Source organism: Chrysochloris asiatica, unplaced genomic scaffold, assembly GCF_000296735.1.
Source record: "Chrysochloris asiatica unplaced genomic scaffold, ChrAsi1.0 scaffold00098, whole genome shotgun sequence".
NCBI classification, from domain to species: Eukaryota; Metazoa; Chordata; class Mammalia; order Afrosoricida; family Chrysochloridae; genus Chrysochloris; species Chrysochloris asiatica.
Window position 1 is genome coordinate 11,705,965 of NW_006408616.1, and position 16,873 is coordinate 11,722,837.

General features: G+C 37.9%; 1 protein-coding gene across 1 annotated transcript in view; it reads right to left on the reverse strand.

Annotated features, from left to right (window-relative positions):
* TMTC1 (transmembrane and tetratricopeptide repeat containing 1) overlaps window positions 1-16,873 on the reverse strand; it is a 373,612-nt gene that overhangs the window by 334,339 nt on the left and 22,400 nt on the right. Inside the window, exon 2 of the mRNA XM_006866973.1 lies at window positions 10,345-10,522. Coding sequence (XP_006867035.1) covers window positions 10,345-10,522 — 178 coding nt within the window. The remainder of the gene's footprint in view (window positions 1-10,344; window positions 10,523-16,873) is intronic.

The following is a 16,873-nucleotide window of genomic DNA, read 5'->3' on the forward strand; positions in this document are numbered from 1 at the left end:
AGATGAGTGTGTTCCTCCAGTGCTACATCCATTTGTTAAAAGGTTTCAACTTGTAGTCTGTCATAAACATAAAAGGTGATTATGCACATGGACCTCATCAAATGGAATACACAGGAATCAAACTGACTACACTGATGGGAACAGATGGTGGTAAAACTCACTATCATCAGCCAAAACAAGGTCAGGGGCAGATTGTGAAACAGGCCATCAATTGCTCATGTTCAGGCTAAAGCCGAAGAAAATTAAAACAAGTCCACAAGATCCAAAATATGACCTTGAACATATCCCAACTGAATTTAAGGACCATTTCAAGAACAGATTTGAAAGTAACAACCAAAGACCAGAAGAGCTATGGGATGACATCAAGAATAGAATATACGAAGAAAGCGAAAGGTTATTAAACAAAAGAGGACAAAAAGAAAATACCAAAATGGATGTCAGAAGGGACTCTGAAATTTGCTCTCCAGCTTAGAGATGCTAAAGCAAATGGAAGAATTAAGGAAGTGCAAGAGCTGAATGGAAATTTTCAAAGGACAGCTCAAGAAGTAATAACAGTTAATAGCAGAAAATAATTTTGGGGAATTATACCTATAAGTAGCCTCATAAAATGAGCACATCTTATAGCCATAAAGGATAGACAAGGAAATAAGCATGGAACTAGCCTGTGCCAGGTTTCAATCCTGATTTCTTTACTTCTCATCTAAGTGGGCACAAGTGTTACCTAAACTCTAAAACTTTGATTCTGTTACCTTTAAAATGAGTGGTACCCTACCTCATATGATTGCAATGAATGAAATTGTATGTATACACTCCTTGCTCAATAAATGTTGGTGCCCTGTTCCCATTTTCCTTTCAGAGAAAGAGGAGGGAAATCTCAAATACTGAGAATGGTTCTCTTGTGTGACTTGTGGAAAAAATCTTTTAAAGGCTTTATAAGCATGACATTTTAGATTGTAACTTTATTGTTGTGGTTATGTGCTGTTGAGTTGGTTCCCACTCAGTGACCCAATCTATGGACAACAGAATGAAACACTACCCAGTCCTGCTCTATCCTCACAATTATCCTTATGTTTGAGACCATGGTTACAGCCTCTGAGTCAATTTATTTCATTGGAGGGATCTTCCTTTTTCATTCACTTTCTACTTCACCAAGCATGATGTTTTTCTCCGTCTAAGGAACACTTTAAAGACTGTACAGCCAAGATAGATTTGTTTATGAGATGATCTAATGATGAACTTATTAGTTAAAACATAAATAGTAATTCAATTCAATTATAGACAAGTATCTGGTTGACATCAAGTCACATTATAGAGGAAAATCTCCATTCTAACCAGCACCAAAAAAATATCTGTAAATGGTTAAAAAAGCATTTCATTGGCTGAAAGACATTATCTAATTTGGACCACACACTATTCATTGATCTGTTAATCTGTAAGGAGCTGGAATGTCAATCATGAAACAGCATGATTCAAAGGAGGTAGGCAGTGAGTGTGATGTAACTATAGTGTTGAGTCCCAATTCAGACTCAGAGTCTGTAAGGTAACAAATGTGTATAGTTTATCTGTGCAGCTCAGATCAGTTCAGGCTACCCAAGTACAGCGCTGTATTACCTGAAAGGCCTCACGAAAGTTAGAGGGAGCCCAGCTCATAAGCACCAAAGTCTTGGGATAAGGTCAGGCATCTGGGTCTGGAGAGCCACTTAACATAGCTAACTGGATGTGCCCAACTCAGACAACAGCAAGACACACGCGTCAACATTAGGTATAGCAAGTTGGAGTGAGACTAAGCAGGCATAACAAATGTGTTAAGGGCACCCTACAGTCCCACTTCTCACACTGCAAGCCAGTTAGTGTTGCTGGGAAGCAGCAACAACCAAATGTGCCAGCTGGATGTACCCAGACATAAAGAATGTAGCATCCCTTGGAGCAGAAGCTAGGAGTGGGTGTTGAAATGTTAGTACTCACATTGGAAGGTTCTGTTGCCAGTTCTGAACTTTAAGAATTCACTAAACAACTACTCTACATGCCTGTTGAGGTGGGGTCTCTAGAAGACAGGATTTCTAAAAGCAAAGTGCTGTCTAGACCACACATTCATTGTGATACAAAGAGTCGATATCACCATGTTCAATAATTCTGTGCTTTATTCCAGTCAACAAGTAGTTTCCAAATAAACCTTCTTTTGATTCTCCACCAGATGTGAAACTTCTTAAAGCATGTTGCATCTCTCTGGCTAGCATAATACCTGACAAATAGGGTAATGAATATGATACCAATAAACTGCATGCATCATAAAGAGAAAGAAATAATTGTATGAAAAGACAGAAAGGGATAAATTGTGACCAAGAATCTGGGAAGGCTTCTGGAAGAGCTGGCCTGTGAACTGAGATTTAAAGGATACATGCAGAGGTTTTTAGGAAACTGCAGCTAGAGGAACATGAATCCTAGGCCAGGAAGGGAACACAAACTGCATTTCAGGTAAAGGCAAAAATAAGGGCAGAGAAGCAGAGGTCTAAAAATATAGGACAAAGGTAACAAGATCATGTTGTTGTTGTTAAGTGCTGTGGAGTCAGTTCTGACTCATAGTGGCCCTGCATAGGGTTTCTGAGGAGAGACTGGAGAGTTTGAACTGCCAACCCTTCTGTCCAGTGCATACCCTACAATGCCACACAAGAACATAGAGTAAATAAAATGGGGTTGGGCAACAGGAAGAGCCCTGGTGCCTCTGGGAGATAAGTGCTGAGCAGCTAATTGTAAGGTGAGCAGTTCAAATCCACAAGCAAAGAAGATTAGGTTGTCTGTTTACATAAATATTTACAGGCTCAGAAACTCCATATAGTGCCACTACAAGTCAGAATCAACTCGATGGTATTGAATTTAGTTTCTGGGTTTTGGGCAACAGGAAGCAAAGATAGGATGTAAATCAGAGTGCAATGGACTTGACTCTATTACAATGCAGGCTAGGTTATCTGGTGCTGGAAAGTGCAAAAGAACTTAGTCAATTCATGACATGCAAGTAGACAGTTATCTATTTCTGTCTCATACTGCAGATTTCTATCACCTGTAACCTCTAACAAATACTCAAACACTGGAAAAATACATAGAAAAACATAATTGGGTAGAAGGTTAACAGTACTTCACACAATCACACATGGAAATTGCCAATTTAAGAATTTAATTTGCTTCAAGCTTGCTTTTTCCTTGGAATACCACTCAAAGGATTTGTATAAAGTATAAACCAACTCCATCAAGTCATTTCTGGCTCACGGAAACCCCAAGTGTTTCAGAGTAGAACTGGACTCCATGGGGTGGGTTTTCAACGGCTGATTTTTCAGAATTAGATCACTAGAATTTTTGCTTAGGTACCTTTAGGTGGATTGAACCCTTCAAACTTTCAGTTAAGAGCTGAGTGTAGCATTTTTTTTTTGAAGCAACCTACATGCAATAAACATTCCTATTTGTCTGAAAGAGTAAGTCCATTAGCATCAGACAGGACACATTTAATACACAGCAACAGCTATCAAGCCAGATCAAGTGATTAGCTCAAGACGTCTTCCTCTCTCTGTGTTCCTGTTTCAGTTCTGGAGTCGACCTCAACCTTCAATTCTACTTGTCAATGTTTCCTGCTCTTGCTTTTGATTTGATACAAAGAATTCCTTTGATCCAGTAGTATTTTAATGAGGACCATAAGTTTTGGGCGTTTTTTAAAAATTTTTTATTGTGAATTGAGTGAAGGTTTACAAAGAAGATCATCAATTTTGCATTCAATAAATCATACACTTTGTTTCATCTCAATGGTTTCAATCCCCTCCATGCCACGACAGTTATCCCACTTCCTGTGGTTCCTATTTAATTACACCCACCTTCCCAACCTTTGTCAACTTTGTCCTTAGGTACATGTTGCCCTTTTGATCTTGAATGTTTAACCATTCCATAGTGAGCATACCTTACTAGTGTGGTCCTCCTATAGACTTATTTACTGTTTGAAAGATAGTCAAGGGCCATGATCTCAAGTTCCGCCAGTCTCTTTCTGACCAGTAAGCCCGGTCCTTTATATATATATGGTGGTAGTGGTTATGTGCTGTGGCACTGGTTCTGACTCATAGCGACCCTGTACAGGGTTTCCAAGGCTGTAGATCTTTACGAGAGCAGAAAGACTCATCTTTCGCCTACGGAACAGTTGGTAGTTTTGAACTGCTGACCTTGCAGTAACCAGTACGCTACGAGAGCTCCTCATATATAATTTTGAGTTTTGTTCCACCTTGTCTTGTCTTCTCCAGGACCTTCTAATGTGATCTCTTTCAGAGCAGCTGGTAGTGGTAGCTAGGTACCATCTAGTTCTTCTGGTCTCATTGGTCCATTGACCTACAAGATTCCAAGCATCTTCAATTTACAGTGCTTTTCTTTCTTCTGCACATATAGAGTTCTATAGTTGCCCCTTAGATGGCTGCTCATGAGCTTTGAACAAACATCTCAGACACTACTCACCAAAGTATGATGTAGAAATTGGCTTTGTAGACTATGTTATGTCAGTTGACCTCTGTGCCTCCTGATGCTATGGTGCTGAGCCCTCAGGCCTAGAACTCGTTGTCTTAAAATGTTTGGTAATGACGTTTTCACAGCATTTTCCCCTGTGTGCACCACCACATTCACAGGTACGTTAACAGCAAAAAGTAAATACCTGTGTACAAATATTCTCTTTTAAACCCTTATATATTTGTGGGTATAATCTCACTTTCCCTCCCGTACCTACTCAGCCTGTGTATGATGACTGTAAGTATTAATTCTCAAAAAATTATAATAACTGTCCCCATTTTCCCAATTCCTCTATTGATATTTCACATGATTGAGGATTCAGAAAAACATAAACTCCCAAACATAAAGTTAGGAAATGCCTCTGAGAATCACAAAGATCTAAATGAGGGTGGTCTAGGTCTATCCTACTGAGCAAACATGGTATATAGCATTCAAACATGTGCTAAAATGTCAAGAAATGAATTTGCCCCCTACTTCATTTGGAAATAATTTTCCTCTCCTCTGGGCTTCTTGTTTTATCACACCCTATTGCTTAATCTTGCAGCTATTTGTGTTTATTTTTTAGCTTTCCTATAAACTTATGAACAAATTGTTGGTAGGGACCACCCACATATTCCCCTGGCAGAATGTCGTCCTGTATCAAGCAGGTTCTCATGAACTATTTGCTGACTGCATAATTAATAAAGCTGACCCAATGGTCTAGGCGATCATATTAGCATATTTAAACTAAACCTTGCTCCCAAAATTTAAATCCTCTATCCTTCTTGGGATAATTACATTCTGATTTTTGTTCTTGCTTAATAAAGGGGGAGGTGTTTTCCACTAAAGCCTCATTCCCCTCACCCCTTGCCCATCTCCCATGGTCTTATTTTTTCCCCCCTCTCTTTTAATTTAACCCTATGTCTTTCTTTCCATTTCTCTGCCCTCCTCCTTAGAAATCTGAACTGAGTTCTACAAGTAATTAACAGTCTCTTGAGTTTTCTTCATAATGTAAATTGCTTTGTAGGACAAATTTCTTTGACTCCTTCTTAGACCTCGCTCATCTTCTTCTGTCTGCAAATACCCTCTCTTACGTTCTTCCCTAAAAAAATGCACAATTCTCAAAATCCTTTGCCCCTTTGTGTTTCCATAGATTTTTGTTTCCAATTAGAACAGAAGCCTGTTGGAACCCTTTGTAAAAGGTCATTTTGCTAATGGAATAATCTATTTTTAGAACTCAACCTAAACTCTATCAGCTCATGATCACTCTGCCCAGGGTTATCTGCATTTTATGCCCTTGTTCTCTGCAAGCATTGAATTATGACTGTTACTGTCCTACTCATTTGTTCTCTCTTCCAATTAATTGCCCCCAAGACATGCTACACATGAAATTTCAACTGTACTTTTAAAATTTGCTTCAGAAATAGAATATTGTCTATGGTCTTAACTTGAAGTCTTGCCTGTGACCCATCACCTACTAACAAGGACTAGTCCTTGACTATTTTTATTCATGTTACACCCCAAAAGAACATTACATGATTCTCTTCTAAGTTCATATCTAAAACCTTTCATCATAGCTTTAATAACTAAAAAGATCTAGTTTTCCACTGCATTATAAATAATATCTCAAACCAAACCAAATCTATGGTTACTGTTATAAGCATACCTAATAGATTCTGAAAGAGCTCTGGCAGCGTAGTGGCTACGAATCGGGCTGCAAACCTTAAGGTCAGCAGTTCGAAACTACCAGCTGTTCCACGGGAGAACGATGAGGCTTTCTGTTCCCGTAAAGATTTACAGCCTCGGAAACCCTGTACAGGGTCGCTATGCATCGGTTCCGACTCCACGGCACATAACCACCAATGGATTCTGAACTTTAGAGCAATTTGAAGTCCCTATGCTGTAGGAAAATAACTAGACTGCTAATCACAAAATTAGTGGTTCAAGTCCATCAGTCATTACTTGGAAACCCTACGCAGGGTCACAATGAGTCAAAACCAACTCAACAGCACTTAAGAACAGTAATCTTCCTTTTACATGATGAAGGAGCTCATCTTCAAACGGTACACATTTTATATCCTTTCTCCTTGAACTCATGTATTTCCAATCTGAGAATATTTTTCTTAATGCATTACATGGTTATTCTTTAAAATATTATATTTATCCAATTTATCTGCAATAAATACATATTGTGATTAACTTTTTAAGTGTCCTATGGACATGAGTTTCCAAGCACACACTTTTTAACTTTGTATTTATTCTTCTAAGTAATACTAAATGTTATGACTGTTCAGTATATCATAAATTAGTATGATATATAATGATGAGCTATAACACCTTTATAAGTGTTAACAAGTTTCTATCAAGTTCAGTTCTATATGGCCGAATGTTGTCTATTTGGTAGACTGAGACAGTATGCATCAATTCTATTCTAATTTGTCTATAGATTTTGTTCCTAGTTTTTGTCTTTATATAATAGCATTGGCTTAATTCTTCACATTCCTAAGTTACCTGCAAAACCACATGCTGATCTCTCATCTTACATTATTTTTAATTATATAATTTAGTTGAAAATGAGTAATTTAAACACATCCATCATTAGAGTTGGGAGTTCTTATGTGGCACTGTAGGATAAGTACAGGATTGCAAGGTTTGTTTGAACTACAAAGTTGGTGGTTCAAATACACCAGTGGCTCCTCGGATACCCTACACTGGGTCGATATGAGTCAGAACCGACTCAACAGCACTTAACAACAATGACAACATCATTAAGGTTATTCATCATTAGCCACTTGTTTTCACAAATTTTCAGATGTACACTTTACCAAGACTTACCATAAGACTATTACTTATACTTGAGTATATACTCTATAAGGAGCTCTGGTAGCATAGTGGTTATGAATAAGGCTGCTAATCTCAAGGTCAGCAGTTTGAAACTACCAGCTGTTCCGTGGGAGAAAGATAAGGCTTTCTGATCCCATAAAGATCTGCAGCCTCAGAAACCCTGTGCAGGGTCACTATGAGTCAGAACCAACTCCATGGTACTTAACGACAATATATACTCTATACTTAGAGGCACCTTATTCAGTCAAATACACTCATAAATTGTTGGGAAAATTAAAATATTCTATACCTTTGACAATGTAATTTTTTACAAACTGATATTTCCCCTTATTGTTGTTGTTAGGTGCCATCAAGTCAGTATTGACTCATAGTGACCTTATGCACAGCAGAACGAAACACTGCCCGATACTGGGCCAACCTCATTATTGTTGCCACAATTGAGTCCATTGATGCTGCCACTGTGCCAATATATCTCACTGGGGGTCTTCCTCTTTTTCTCTGACCCTACATCCTACCAAACATGATATCCTTCTCCAGTGACTGGTCCCTCCTGACAGTATGTCCGAAACATGAGAGACGAAGTTTGGCCATCCTGGCATCCAAGTAGTATTCTGACTGCACTTCTTCCAACACAGATCTGTTGGTTCTTTTGGCAGCATATGGCACTTTCAATATTCTCCTCCAACACCATAACTCAAAAGCATCAATTCTTCTACTGTCTTCCTTATTCACTGTTCAGCTTTCACATGCATATGAGGTTATTGAAATTTTCATGGCTAGGGTCAGGTGCACCTTAGTCTTCAAGCTGACATTTTTGCTCTTCAACACCTTAAAAAGGTCTTGTGCCGCAGATTTGCCTAATGTAATACGTCATTTAATTTCTTGACTGCTGCTTCCATTAGTGTTGATAGTTGATCCAAGAAGAATGAAGTCCTTGACAACTTCAATCTTTCTTTCGTTGATAAGAATGTTGTTTATTATCCACTCTAAATATGTCTTTGTTAAAACTTTGAGCTTATAGATTTCATATTTTGTTTCCAGAAAATGTCCATCTAACAGTCTATGTAGGAAGACTACTTCTCATTATCAAACCAACTGGCCAAATCAGTCTTCTTGTGTCCATTCAAATAAACATATTACGCATTCCCATGACAAGCATCCCACTTCTGAATTCAGAAAAACTACATAGACCACTACACTCTGTTTCTAATGCCGTGTTGCATTCTTCACAGACATAGGTAAAAGACAGGGAACGATATGAAGTGCTACTTGGGATTCTGATGCCTTAACTGCAGAAGGCTTTGCTGACAGCAGTATGTCAAACTGTCCCTCTGTCCCTCTGTATAGTGTCTTGAGGGTGTGTACACCTGAGACATAATACAATTCCAGTAAATGAAAGTTAATCTTCATTTTGGCTAAAATCAGAAAAGGGTAACTATGAAAAGAGAGGAGAGAAAAGAGAATCAACTTACCACCTTTACCACAGATGTATCCTCAGACAAATGAAATTTAGCAAAGTCCAGAAGCACACTGAGGCTCTGCAAACAATTATTTTAAATCTGTGGTGCCCATGTACCACTTGTATAGTTTTTGACTACCCCAACAATACATGTAAAACAAACCAGCTCAGATTGCTGAGGTGTGAAGCAAGGTAGCTTAACTATACCTGGAGTGATACAGAGCTTATTTATTAGGCTGCAAACCAAAAAGTTGTTAGTTCAATTCTACCCAGAGGCACCTCAGAAGAAAAGCTTGGCAATTTACTCTTGAAAAAAATCACTGAAAACCTTATTGAGTTCTATTCTCACTCATGTGGGGTCACCATGAGACAGAATCAATTCCATGGCAACCACTGCCTTTGTTTTTAATAGATCCAAACTATCTAATCGGAGTCCTGGTCTGGTACTGCAAGCTAATGCACTGGACCACAAGGTCAGTTTGAGCCTCAAGATCAAACCCACCAGCCGCTCCTTAGAAACCCTATACAGGGTTGCTATGAGTCAGAACCACCTCAACAGCACTTAACAATAACAACAAACTATCTATACTTTCTAAATATATTTCTCAATGCCCACAAAATAACTGTTGGTTGATTGGTTATGTGCCACGGAGTCAGTTCCGACTCATAGCGACCCTGTACAGAGTTTCCGAGGCTGTAAATCTTTATTATTAAATATAGTCCTGGTGTGATGCTGTAAAATAAACACTAGACCGCAAGATCAGTTTGAGCAGCAAGGTTGGCAGTTCATACTCACCCACCACTCCTTGGAAACCCTATACAGGGTGGCTATGAATTGGAACCAACTTTACAGCACTTAACAACAACAACAATATTAAATAACTTGGAAAACAACTTATGAGCGTCTTAAGACTAGCTTTAAAACTTGAAGAATGTCATCCTAACTTCATATGGTTCTGCCCCTAGCACTCACAGTTCTGTACCGTATTATACACACAAAGCCAGTGAGAAAAGAGAAAATGTGAATACAGAGCAAAAGAAATGATACAGCATGGTAAATATCTCAAAATGTCCCATGCTGCTTAAGACACATTGCTGATGTTGTTGTTAAGTGTTGTTGAGTCAGTTCCAACCCAAAACGACCCTGTATAAGGTTTCCATGGAGTGGTTAGTGACTCTGAATCTCCAACCTTTTGGTTGGAATCGACCTTTCTTATCCACACCAGAATTCCTTAAGACATATTTGGACTCCTTAAGACATATTAGGACTTTAGTTTTCTGCAAATAAAAACTGTGGCCATTCATTACTACCTATAATAACTGGTTATTTAGAAAAGCAGTTGATCCTGGATGTACAATTAAGGCAGATTTGAACAGCTAGTCAGGGAAAAGAGTTAAGCAGAATGATTTTTATAAAAACACTTCAGTAGAGTTTTTAATTCACATGGGTTTGAAAATGGAAAAATAAAAAGAAGTTTAGCATATATATTTTTTTATTGGTTACTTCATTGAGTTGCAATTACACTTACCGCCTCAGTGTGAATAGGATGCACAGCAAAAAGCAATGCTGTAATAAAAGCAAGTCCACGGTTCTTGAAGACAGTTTTGTCACAGGTGTACATCAGCACAAGAGTCACCAGGCAGTGCAAAATGACATTTACTACATGGAAGTAGAACGGGTTCAGACCAGTTAAAAATATGTTTAGCCTGTTTAAAAACAAAACAAAACAAAACAAAAAAAGGGCATTAAGCAACAAACAGAACATAAACACAAAGAAAGAAGAAATCTATCATGTAAAAATATAACCTATTCAGTTAGTTATTATATATATATATATATATATATATATATGACTTTAGTTTTCTGCAAATAAAAACTGTGGCCATTCATTACTACCTATAATATATATATATATATATATATATATATATATATATATATATACACTTGAATAAGTACCACATCTATCCTGTTTCTGAAATGTGAAGAAATCGCTACAGATCAAATATAATATTGTATCAGAGTGAAACTGTGGTCTCACAGAGAAGACAGACAGGAGCCAAACGTGTTTCTTCCTGATTTACTCCGTTGGCTACACACAATAAATTTGTTCTTCCTTCCTAAACAGCTGATAGTACACAGGCAAATCCCCAGTGCCTGTGAGTCAGAATCACAGCCCCCCAAGATGAAACAGAAACCACGGAGACCATGACTGTAGTCACAGTAAGAATAAACCAGTCATGAGTGTGTTCTCTCATCCATGCTGTTAACAGGAACCAAATTTCCAGACTATGTAACTGTAAGTATCATTAACTACCACCCCACAAGGCAATTTTCAGGGTTCCTACATGTTTGTTATCAGCTTCAGCTGAAATAAAAAGGAGACACAACAAGTAAGACCTGTGAGGAGCTTTAATTCTAAAATAAACTACAAGAATATCACAAAGAAAAGGTAAATCTACTGTTCAGCATCTTAAAAAAATACCTTCCTGAGATAGAAATGCAGAGCATAGAGACTTAAGTTTGTCTTTAAATTTAGTAACAGGGCATATTGTCCCCAGTTGAGTCTGTATAGAAAAATTATAATCCTATAGGACATGGTACTGTAATAGTGAAAGATACACAGCCTATATAGAACTGATGATAATTGTCTACATTCCATACCACTTTGTCAATACAGAAATCCCAGGTCTTTATTACCCTATTCTTGATTTTCTTTTCTCTCTTTTTGCTGAATCCAGTCAGAGTGTAAAGCTAGACATTAGAGATAAACTGTGTATGTTCTACACATCTGATTCATGCTTTATCATAAAGAATTTGTGAATACAAATTTGCTTAGACATCAGTCTCAGCAAAAGTCAATTAGTACTCACTGACTCCATTTTCATTCCCACTAAAGTAACACAGGCTAGAAAGGAAAGGAGCCCTGGTGTGGTGCTGCAGGATAAGCACTGAACTGCTAACCATAAGACTGACATTTCAAGATTACTAGTCACTTTGCATCAGAACCGACTCAATGGCATTAATAACAAGCCTAAAAAAAGGAAATGCTGCATGAGTTCAAGTTCCAGGACTCTACTGTGAGATGTCTGGTAAGGAGGAGGGTCAGAGAAAAAGAGGAAGACCCCCAACGAGATAGATTGGCCAAGTGGCAGCATAGATGGACTCAAGCGTGGCAACAGTAGTGAGGTTGGCCCAGGATAAGGCAGTGTTTCGTTCTGCTGTACTTAAGGTCACTGTAAGTCAGTACAGACTCGATGGCACCTAACAACAACAACAACTATGAGATTTAACTCAGCCTTGTAGGGGCAGGTCCTGTGAGTGTACTCACCCCAGCGTTCTTAAGACAGGAGTCTGGTATTAAATTACTCACATACATCTGGTGGGAGAGAGGAATGTGTAATGAACTAGGAAATTGGCTGTTGTATTTAGTGCCATCCAATTGGTTCCAAAGCATAGCAACCCTGTATTGGGTTTCCATCTCAGGTGCAAATAAAGCTGGAGAATAACATCACATCTCAGCACAAGAAAACCAATCAAGTGAGGGAGCTCCTAGAAATGAGACAGGCCCAACTACAGAGCTGGCAGAAAACAAAACAAAGCCTTCAGAGTCTATCTTCTGAAGGGTGATTGAGTTCTGTTTTCTACTCCATCACACTCAGCTTTTCAGATAAACTCAAAGGTCATTCACACTATGTAATGTGGATTAGAGGAAACACAATTTTACAACCAATTGGTGATTGTTCAGGTTTTAAGGTATCTCTCTAGGTTGACAGCTGTTCCTTGGAAACCCTACACAGGGTCATTATGAGTCAGAAGCAATTTGACTACGCTTAACAACAACAACAACAACAGGTCGATTGCTAAATACAAAGTGGCTTCAAAAAGTTCATGGAAAAATAATGTTATTCTTTAGTTACATTTTCCCATGAACTTTCTGAAGCTATCTTATACTTGAGGTTTTAAAAACCACAGATTGTTTGACTAATCAATTTCAATTCGAGGAATTGTCCATAAGTAGCCAGGACCACCACTCATCTGTCAGTTTGTCACATTGTGGTGGCTTGCATGTTGCTGTGATACTGGAACTTAGGCAACCAGTATTTCCTTTTTTATGTTAACAGGGTCGGTCACCTATGGTGGACAGGTTTCAGATGAGTCTAAAAACAGACTCAGAAGGAGGAGATGCAGACCACTTTCAAATGTTTAGTCCCTGAAAACCTTATGTATAGCAGTGAAACACTTTCAGACAGCACCTAGAACATTGAATATTGAAACATGAGAAAGAGCACCAGAAGACTATCAAAAAGAGTTCTGGAAGATGAGCCCCTCAGGTTGGAAAGCACTCAATTACTGCTGGGGAAGAGATGCCTCCTCAAAGTAGAGTTGACTGTGATGATGCCAGTGGAGTTAAGTCTTTGGGACCTTCATTGCCTGATGGGGAATAACTGGAAATTATAAGAAAAAAGTTATAAACGTCCATTAATAATCAGAACATGGAATGCACAAAGTATGAATCCAGGAAAATTAGAAAGTGTCAAAAAAGAAATGGAATCCATAAACATCAATATCCTAGGCACTGTGAACTGAAATGGATTGGAATTGGTCATTTTGAATCTGAAATTCACATGGTTTACTATGCCAGGAAAGACAACTTAAAGAGGAATGGCTGAGCATGAAAAAGAATGTTTCTTTTTAAAGAAATGCTGTCTGCAGTAGGATAATATCCATGTGTCTACAGGGAAGACCAGTTAATAGCACTATTATTGAACTTTATGCACCAACCACTAAAGCCAGTGATGATGGCAATGAAGAATTCTACCAACTTCTTCAGTCTGAAATTGACCAAACCTGCAATCAAGATATATTGATAATGACTGCTGATAGGAATCCAAAGGTGATTCAGTAGTTGGAAAATAAGGCCTTGTTGATAATGATGCTGGAGATCTCATGGTAGAATTTTGCAAGACCAATGACATCTTCATTACAAATAACTTTTTTAAACAACATAAAAAATGAGTATACAAATGGTCCTAACCAGATACAATACACAGAAATCAAACTGACTACATCTGTGGAAAGAGACAGAAGAAAGCTCCATATCATCAGCCAAAAAGAAGGCCAGGGGCAGACTGTGGAACAAACCATCAACTGCTCATATGCATGTTCAGGCTGAATCTGAAGAAAGTTAAAAGAAGTCGACAAGAGCCAATATATGATCTTGAACACAGTCCATCTGAAAATAGAGATCATTTAAAGAACAGATTTGATGCATGAACGTTGTGGGATGACATCAAGAACATCATACAGGAAGAAAGCAAAAGGTCATTAAGAAGATAAGAAAGAAAGAAAAGACCAAAATGGATGTCAGAAGAGACTCTAAAACTTGCTCTTCAGCATAGAGATGCTAAAGTAAATGGCAGAAATGAGGAGATAAAAGAGAAAAATAGAAAATTTCAAAAGCCAGCTCAAAAAGACAGTCAACCTCTGTACACAGTGTGGACAACTTAAACATTGGCTACCTAAAATGAAGGGGTAATGGCAGCATGAAATGACTGGCTTACAAGGTTTCAAGAGGGAGTTTAGTTTCAGAGTGTGTGGGGGAACAAAGAGTCCCCACTGAATAGTTTCCATCTTGACTAGATGGGTCTAGTTAAGAGAGATGAGGATAAGATTCTTATGATGCAATAGTGAATAATAGTTATCATAACTAATTGCAACTGTCACAACTGTTAAAAGTAAGAAGTTTTATAACAAAAATGGGGGAATAGCTATTTTTACAGTCCAAAAACAAAGAACCCTAGGACTATCAAGGGAGAAGAGCACAAGTGGAATGCGAGACCTTATCTAGAGAAGCAGTGACACCAGAGATGGAGGCAGAGATGGGAACATGGAGAGAGGGAGTAGCTGAGGACTCTAGATTCTTGGCAAGTGAGGGACTAAGAGATGAGGGGCAGGAGGCAGACTTGCAGAAGATGCCCTTTGGTGGTGTAAATGATTAGCTCTTTTTTAAAAAAACAGCAACAGTCAGGCATGTATAAAGTAAAAAGAAATACTGTTATCAGATGGCACATGAATGGGATTATAATCATTATAATGAAACAAGGTGTATGATTTGTTGAATGTAAAATTGATGAGTTGCCCTGTAAACTTGCACTCAATTCACAATAAAGACTTTTAAAAAAAGAAGTTAAATATTATAAAGCAACGTGCCAAGATCTATAGTTTAGAAGCAAAACGGTAAGAACATACACAGCATTTCTCAAGCTGAAAGAATTGAGAAAAAAATTCAAACCTTGACTTGAAATACTGAAGGATTCTCTGGGCAAAATACAGAATGATGCAGAAAGTATCAAAAAAAGATGAAAGAAATACATGAGTCACTATATCAAAAAGAAATGGTCAATATTCAACCACCGCAAAGTAACATCTGATCAAGAGCCAATGGTACTGAAGGAAGAAGTACAAAGTGCATTGAAGGCATTGTCAAAGAAGAAGGCTCCTGGAATTGATGGAACACAAATCAAAATCTTGCAAAACTGATGCAGCACTGGAGGCACTCACTCTTCTATGCCAAGAAATTCTGAAGACAGTTATCTGGCCAACTGATTGGAAGAGATCCAATTTCAGGATAAACAGAAATTAAGGGATTTAGCAAATGTCAAGCCAAGGCTCCAAAACATACTAATGGGAGTACTTTGGACTGAGAATCAACAAGACCAGACAACAACCAGAGACGGATATTTGTGGCAACACCACCCAGAATTCAGTCCAGAGATGGAAAAGTCCAGGGCAGAACAAAACTACAAGATTGAAATTAGGGGATCTGGGAGGTCAGTCTATGATCAGGACAAATACAAAGCAAAAGAAGGGAAAAGTTTAATAACAGAGATTCAAGTGGTAAGGAGGTCAGGTAGTAGTTCTCAGAATAAAACAGATTGCCAGAAAAAAAAAGAAAAAGTTAAGAAAATGTAGGGCAACCTCAAAAAAAGTTTAATATATCTCCACATCAAATCAAGAAATGTCCAAGAAGATTATGGAAACATTAGAACTATGAACAAATTGACAAGCAAAAGCACAATAAAAAATGAACTCCGTACAGGAAGGCATACGGAACAAAGAAATCAGATGCACCACAAAAAAAAGCAAAGTGCTAATGTCAGCAATTAATCCATACCAATCGATAATCACACTCAGCATCAATGGATTGACTGCATCAGGCAAGAGGAAAAAGTAGCAGAATGAATAAGAAAACAGAATCATTCAATATACTGTCTTCAAGAGACACACCTGACACAAAAAGGCAAAAATAGATAAAAAATTAAGTGATGAAAAAAAAATTCAAGTTCATCACAATAAAACAAGCACAAGTGGCAATATTAATCTTAGGAAAAAAATAAACTTTAAAGCAAAACCAGCATCAGAGACAAAGCAGGTCATTATCTCATGATTAAAAAGTCGATTGAGCAAGAGGGCATAACCCTAATAAATATGTACGTGTCCAACAAAAAACCCAAAACTACATAAAGCAAACCGCAATAGAATTGAAATAAGAAGCAGATAACTCTACAATAATAACGGGGGATTTTAATACACCAATTTCAATACAGGACAGAACAACCAGAAAGAAGCTCAGCAGAGACACACAGGAACCGAACAACAAAATCAGCCAATTTGACCTCACAGATTTGTACAGTGCATTCAAACCAATAAAAGCACAATACACATTATTTTCCAGTGCACATGGAACATTCTCCAGAATAGACGATGTGTTAGGGCACAAAGAAAGCCTCCATAAATTTTAAAACACCATAATATTACAAAGCTTCATCTCAGACCACAATGCTATAAAATTAGAAATCAACAACAGGAAGATCAAGGAAACAAAATCATACACATGGAAATTTAATAACACCCTGCTTAAAAGCTATCGGGTACTAGAACAAATAAAAAAACAAAATTTTTAAATTCCTAGAAGCCAATAAGAACAAAAACACAGTGTGCCAAAACCTTGGGACACAGCAAAAGCAGTGCTGAAAAGCCAATTTATTGGAATA